Source organism: Macrobrachium rosenbergii, chromosome 30 (assembly GCF_040412425.1).
Source record: "Macrobrachium rosenbergii isolate ZJJX-2024 chromosome 30, ASM4041242v1, whole genome shotgun sequence".
In the NCBI taxonomy this organism is placed as follows: Eukaryota; Metazoa; Arthropoda; class Malacostraca; order Decapoda; family Palaemonidae; genus Macrobrachium; species Macrobrachium rosenbergii.
Genome location: NC_089770.1, coordinates 19,124,581 through 19,132,436, shown reverse-complemented (window position 1 = coordinate 19,132,436; position 7,856 = coordinate 19,124,581). Strand labels below are relative to the sequence as shown.

The following is a 7,856-nucleotide window of genomic DNA, read 5'->3' as shown; positions in this document are numbered from 1 at the left end:
ACCTTCAAGGAATCTGTGGTCCAGTAACAAAGGGAGAGGTATAATTACCTACAAAGAGTGAAGCATGGAGATATTTCCAAGGACTTTGTATAATACCTCTTTAAATAAATATACATCATATTTGGGAAGGTAAGATATAGACTTCAAGACTACTGCACTAGAATAAGTTAGCTCAAGATCATAAGGTTAAAAAGTTCTATAGCTATGCGGGGTAACACCCAAAGTAGTACCCAGAAGTCATCTCAATGATATCAACAGCAGAATGCCAAAAAATATTAAAAGCGCGTTCACTTAAGGGAAACTGACGCTTGTAGCTCACTTCCACAGTCTTTTTGAACATCTGAATCTCAGATTTTACATTTAAAAGAAGTGGGGGTCGACTGTCATTTTTTATTTCAACAATCTACGATAAAATATGAACAAGGCTCGCCTTAATAGCTGTTGCACGGAGATTATACTTATCCCTAACCTCTGCCACAGAAGGAGATAGAAATATCGGGCCGTTATGCTTACTGTTAGAGAAATAACTTTCGTACCTAATCTCTCAATACTAACGACGATCACTCTGACCAGCCATGGTCCCACACACAAATGTCAGAAAGCGTCCTGCAGGAATAAATGTAAGTTTACACCGTTCAACCTTCGATTTCCCATCTTTAAGAACAAAAATTGTCATTACTTTGTTTGAGTAGACTATTATAAGTAACTGACAATCATATTACACTTGGGCTAAAATAGCACAGTGCAAGAAGCGACATATCCTGTACATATATTGTACACTGCCAGCGGTTACTCGCATTACATGAAACTTAATTTGGCTTATTAAGCACAGGCTTAGAAGGTAAAACCTAAACATCATCAAAACAAGATGTTTATTTTCACAACACGTCTTAAATTAACGGTGGTACCTTGATTGTGGAATTGTTCCTCATTTTCTGTAGGTAAAGTTTTCTCTCTCTCTCTCTCTCTCCAGTGAATGAAATCTATTGAAACTATAACTTTCTCTCTCTTATTCTTCTTCTTCTTACAATAGCACACCTGGATTGCTCTCCCTTTTCATTTTCGTGAAAGGTAACCGCTTAGCCTTCCACCGTCAAAGTGGACAAGGTAAAGACAGACTTTGGCTCGAGTTCCGGTGTAGCAGGAAATTATTCCCCCGACTGAAATTCCCCTGGAAAATTAGCCTAGGATTGATTTCCCCCCTGGAATAACAGCCTAGGATATTTTTCTCCCTCTAGGCCATTTCTCCTCCCTACAAGGCCGTTGGGGATTTCCGTATAAACATAAACAAAAGACTGTCAATAACAAAGATAATGACCCCCAAGAAATATTGAATTTTTCCCCAGTGACTTTTTTTACCGGCCACCATAAATGTGACTTTTTTCCTGTGACTTTTTTTCCTAGCAAAAATTGTGACTTGTTTCCACTGCCACTGTTCGGACAACCGTGAAGCCTGATGGCGCCATGACTACTAAGGAAACATAAAAAGAGTACGATTGTCAACAGCCCAAGTGATGGTAGTTTAGTCGTGATGATAATTATCCTGTGTGGCAGGAGGCTGCCGTTGCTACACGTCGCTACTCTTATAACAATTAACTGGGTTTACGTAAGTTTCGTTTATTAGTCTTATGTTAGTTAATTTTGATCTTATTTCGTTTATTTCTTAGTGATTCGCCTTTCAGTTACCGTATTTGGGTGGTCACAATTCATTAAGGCAGACACTTAACATGACAATGTTGAAAAATATCTTTTGAGCCGCCAGGAAAGAAGTGACGTTTAAAGTAAAAGTTTGGAAGATGATGAATGTAAAAAAAAATGGAAAATTATGTTACAACTGAAGGTATCAACTGAAAGAAAATTAAAAAGTGGATTAAATATGAATTACGAGGGGATATTTCAAAAAGTCAGGCAAGGGTATGAGGGCATTACACCACGAACGGAAGCAAACAGGAATTCTTGAGGCACTGAGAGAAGGATTATTGAGAAATTATATTAAAAAATAAGAAAAATGAAGAATGGCTGCAAGATGGCAGTACACTGACGTTCCCTGTGGTGATACTGAACAATACAGAAGGTGACAATAATGATAATAAAACTTATCCCTGCTAAATGTTTGTTAGCCGGTTAAGAGATACAAATTTCTTATACGGAAATCAGCCTAATTCTAAAGTTTTGCTGTTATCTAGTCATATCCTGCAATCACTCATCCTTTCGTTCAGGTGACTCGTAAAGCCTCTCGTTCACAATATAAAGTTCCTCAGCTTTGCTACAGTTCACATTATACCACCAGTCACACACGAGAAAAGCCTGGTTGAATACCGTCTGTTCTGGACACGTGAACGTGTAGTGGCGACCCCCCGGAAGGCACCAATGCCAGATTTGGCACTCAGTGTCCTGATCAGCATAGTAGCCAGCTACTCGATCGGCACAAGAGAAATTTAAATCTAAAGGTATGCTTTGATAAGTGGGATATGGGACTAGGGACGAGTTGGCCGTAAGAGGAGTTACGTCTGCTGCGCTTGCAGACGGGATCAGAATAGGCGACAATGTGGTGTCCAAAGGAGGCAGGGTTGTTGCAGGGTCAAGAGGGACTTCATCAGGCGATGATTCAGCCGAGGATGTAGTAGGTGGTGAGAAGGACGAGGTTAAAGGCCGGGAATTCTCAAGTATTTGTAACAACGATCTGGAGTCAGGTGATAACTTGGGAGCAGACATAGAGCTATTATCACTTATTTCAACAGTTGAGAAAGAGGAATTCTCGGTGTCAACTGGTAATCCAAACCTTGCTCTAAACATCGGTGAGGTTGTTAGTGGTGTTGTGGATTTAGAAGTCAACGGCCACTCATAAGAATTGCCCGGAGTAGGCACATTAGAGGATGCAAACATGTGACTATTTGCTCCATAACCTTGCATTCCATATGACGAATAGGAAGATGAATTTCCGGGCCAAAATGAGAAGCGTTGCATTTTCACACCAGTGGCGAAGAAGAGAACGACGGGCCAGTAATATAACCTGAGAGGAGAAAAAATAAGTTAATATTTTGGCTTCACGAAGACGCATTTTCAAGAATGAATGGCTAGTGACACCGCCTGCACGGGCAAAGAATTACATATATAAGCTACTCTAAACCTATATGATTTGGAGCTGTAGGGATGTGTGAATATGTTGTTAAATGTTAACTACAAATGCTGCTATCATATGAATCGCTTTCATTATAATTATGATTACATACGTATCCCTGTAGTTACAAGTAAATAACTGGTCAAACACTAGCTAGTTTTTAGTAAATCTTACATTTTTAATATTTTTGGTATTCATACACTCGAATTATTATTCAGAGAATCTAGAATGTACAAGTTTAAAAAAATTTGAAATTTCAAAGTCAGATCCTAGAAACAAATATTCAGCTTTCTGTTTATCTTATTTATTTATGGTTGCAGCACTATTTTTCACATCTAATGAGCAAAATAATTACATTCAAATACGTACACGAAGTAGTACAAGTAATTGAGAGAAGCCAGTACTTGAGTACTGTTGTGCTCAGACAAAAACAAAAGTCGAAGGGATTTCTGAAAAGCCAATTCCAGAAATTTGAAATTAGACTATAAAATACGTCGTATATGTACAGCCTACATTCAGACACGCGTCTTTTATGAAAACAACAATCTAATCATACTGCCAGTATAAATATAAGTGATGATAAAAATATATAATTTTATTTCACTAGAGACACAATCTCACTATACTCACATGGCGGGAAGAAGCTGGCGCTGTCACAGAAAAAGGTGTTATGTCGGCTGACCGCGAACATCTCCCCGTTATATATCAGTTCATTTCTTGCCCACGAGATGACATGAGAACGCGTTGGACAAAGACACGACAACAAGCTGATATTGAAAACATCACAAGACTACAGAGAATGACATGATTGCCTAGAATGGCTGTCTTCTCCTACAATTTACTTGCGGCAAAAAACCGACATGACATTTCGTCACTGGTACAAATATTGTCAGCCCCGTCCTACATAATCACAAATTAAGCATGTTCCTAAATAAAACATATAACATCGTCTAGATTATAACATCGGTATTACATCGATTAATACCATGGCGTATCAGGGTTATTTGCCATAGCATTATTTAAAGTAACACACGTTTTTTGAATTCGGTTGGATGTGACGTCATACCTGCGCAGCATCGTTGCGCAAAGTAAACGGAAACCACTTTCTCACCGTCAAAACAAATAAAAGGTTACTTCTTTAAAGAATAAGAATATAAAAAATCTCTCTCTAAGCGGTAATTATATTATAAGAAATGAGGTTGCTAGTCTCTGATATTAAAACTCGATATATATGAAAAATCTTTATTTAAGTCATTATATACAAAACAATGGAATATTTTCTTCGGCCCTTCCATCACCAAAATATAAGCAGGTTCTCAATTTCCATTTCTCATACATCCGATTCAACATAAATTATATATATATATATATATATATATATATATATATATATATATATATATATATATATATATGGCAAAGGAAATATAAGTAAAAATAACCTTGCGTGTTTTCCAAATTGATTAAAAACTTTTTAAGCTTTCTTACTAACCATACTCACGCAAAATGCACCTGCACATGCGCAAATCAATTTTGGCCTCTAAAAATATGCAAACGCACGCACGCACACACACACACACACACACACACACACACACACGAAGACGTTACGCAAGACTTTCTGTGGCCTAATCTGAGTTAGAGTTAAAAAAAAAAGGGGGAAAAAAATCAAGTTCATGTAAAAGTAAAGGAACCCGGTTTAATTCTAAAAAATTTAAGTCAAGTGACTTTCATACCATATTAAAAAATGTTTTTGATAAAAAACTAAACTCACGTATCTAGAATAAATATCCTAAACATTCATGTTTTGATATTACGAAAAATAGGACTGAAAATCGGATGAATACTGAATAAAACTGAAATGAAGACGGATTTTAACCTACACATCTGTGGTATAATCATCGACAAAGCGAACTAAAGCGAAAATTAATAATAAAAGGAAAATAAAGAACAAGGACAGTGAATCTAAACCTTTCCAGGTTGACGTTCGGAGACGAAGCGGATCAGAAATCGGATTGAGAGAGATTTACAGCTGCTCTTCTTCTACGACTGCAGCAGCATCGTCGATCGTCTCTTGCGCGGCTGAAGCTGAATCTTCTCCTGCCGCGGTCGCGTTGGTCGCTGCGTCCAAGCTGCGGCCAGACGGCGAAGCGCTGTCTGGGACGATGTAGAGGTCCTCGTTGATGTTGTACTTGTCGGGAGAGGCCGAGCAGTCCACGTTGTACCACCAGTCGCACACTCTGCGGGGGGAGAAGAAGAAATGGAAGGAGAAAGAAGGGTAACCGTTTACTTCACTGCCTTCTTCTGCGGTCGAGATATCTGAGTGATAGTGCCACCGCTTCGGGGCCATCCCAAACTTCGACCTTTTATTATTTGTATATAATAACCACACTGAAATTCCATATAGGGGAGTTGGCTCAACTATCCGCTTCATGCATTCCCACCCTGGTTTCCATAGATGATTAAATTCTCTTCCCAGTCTTTGCACACAGCCAGCTATATGCGCTTCTCCATCTTCCTGGTTTCCATCTACCATTATTATCTTCTGATTACATTTACTCTCAACTCTCATTCATATACACTTTCAAACCCTTTCCCTAGTTCCTGTAGTTTCTCTTCACTATCCTCAACCAAAACTGCATCCTCTGCAAACATCAACTATTCCATACTCCATTCACGACTCATTTTCTTCTGACACAACTTTGCACCTGCATCTATTGTACTCCCTCTGGTTTTTCATGAATCCCTCCAAGATGATGTTGAAAAGCCACAAAGACATAACACACCCTTGTCTCAGACGCACTTTTACTCAAACGTAAGCTCCTCGTTGGTGGAGTCGGTAGAGCTCTCGGCTAGCACTCTGCTATGGCCGGGTTCGATTCTCCGATCGGCCAGTGAAGAATTAGAGGAATTTATTTCTGGTGATAGAAATTCATTTCTCGCTATAATGTGGTTCGGATTCCACAATAAGGACGTAAAATAAGTCTAATCCTTCGGGCCAGCCCTAGGAGAGCTGTTAATTAGCTCAGTGGTCTAGTTAAACTAAGGTATACTTAACTTTTACACAAACGTAGTCACTTTCCCAACAAAATGTTCTACATATGAACCTATACCATAAAATCTCAATACACTCATTACTGCCTATCAACTGATTCTATTAAAAACTTTTTTCAGGTCCACATATGCTGCATAAAGCTTTTCCCCTTGAATTTCAAGCTTTTAACGTAACTTGACAAGCACTTGATCCACCCACCCACCTCCTTGGCTAAGCTCACACTGTTTCTCCCTTATTAACCCTTCTGTCACTTGTCATACTTTCTCATCCAGAATTTTACCATACATCTTCCCTGGTATACTAAGTAATGTTATGCATCAGTAATCAATATTCTCTTCCGCCTTTACATTTATACCTTCATAAATCAGAAAAAATATTCCTCTAACACATTTCCTTGGAACTTTTCTTTCATCCAGAAATACCACACAAACACTGTTCAGCCACTCAGTCGCACTAATCACCATTACACAGCATCTTATTTTACACACACACACAAACATTATATATATATATATATATATATATATATATATATATATATATATATATATATATATATATATATATATATATATATATATATATATATATATATATATATATATATATATATACTGTGAATATAAAAATGTCTCTGGTGTATGTGACAAATACACACACATGTATATGTATATATATATATATATATATATATATATATATATATATATATATACTGCCTCTGTGACCCACACCAGTCAATTGCCAACTGACTGCCAAGGACATAATTCGCTGAACTGATCAGCAAAATGAAAACCGATCAACGAAATGATATACCGATGACTGTTCGTCTTTCAAGATCAAATCCAGGACCTCTCTTGTGCGAGACGAGAGCGCTGTCACTAAACCCAGACATATTCAGATGGAGCCATTTTTATGTTGATCTGAAGACTCATTTGAAGCCAAATTCATCGGCATATTTTCATGTTGAAAGGTTTACAGTTTCAGTTATTTATTCTATCACTGTGAGATATGGCGATGAGGAAATCATTGTAAGTATCTGCAGAGAGACAGAGATAGATGGATAGTTTAAGCACCGAAGACCAAAGAAACATTTCTAAATGAAGAAGGGTAAGTCCCTTAGAAAGCGGGGAGCTGTCGAAATGTAAGAAACAATATGTACTTCAGATAATACCGTTTAAGTTCCGTTACAAAGAGTGGGAAAATTGGCTCTCTCTCTCTCTCTCTCTCTCTCTCTCTCTCTCTCTCTCTCTCTCTCTCTCTCTCTCTCTCTCTCTCTCTCTCTCTGGAATTCTGTCGAGGGGGAAAGTAATGCCAAGATCCCTTTCGCGAAGAGACGGAAGTCAATTTGAAAAGCTTCCTGTGTTTCGAACTTTCTCTGCAAAGGCGGCAGATAAATTCTCATATTCTTCATAACTTCCCTTTTTTTATACGGCGTAATTCTCAGCCTTTCTCAACCTCCCAGTAATGATGGAGAGGGCCTGAAAAGGTAGTCTCCATCTCAGCTGTAATTCAGACATCACTGTTATTCTCTACGAATTAAAAAGTTAAAAAAAGAACTTCCTTTTCGTTTTCCTCTTCAAGCTACGATTATTCAAGCTCATTTCTTCTTCAGGACCTTAAATAAAAGAAAATCCTTATCTTTTTATTTTATCTTGTGGCTCTTTTCTTTCATTCTTT

At 37.9% G+C, this 7,856-nt stretch overlaps 1 protein-coding gene across 4 annotated transcripts in view; it reads right to left on the bottom strand.

Moving 5' to 3' along the window:
* Positions 1-4,349: 4,349 nt before the first annotated feature.
* The window catches only part of LOC136855109 (U-scoloptoxin(01)-Cw1a-like), a 47,808-nt gene continuing 44,301 nt past the window's right edge, over positions 4,350-7,856 (bottom strand). For all 4 annotated transcript variants that reach the window (XM_067131942.1, XM_067131945.1, XM_067131943.1 and 1 more), the window contains exon 5: positions 4,350-5,361. In XM_067131942.1, the coding sequence (XP_066988043.1) occupies positions 5,148-5,361 (214 nt within the window). In that variant the 3' untranslated portion in view covers positions 4,350-5,147. The remainder of the gene's footprint in view (positions 5,362-7,856) is intronic.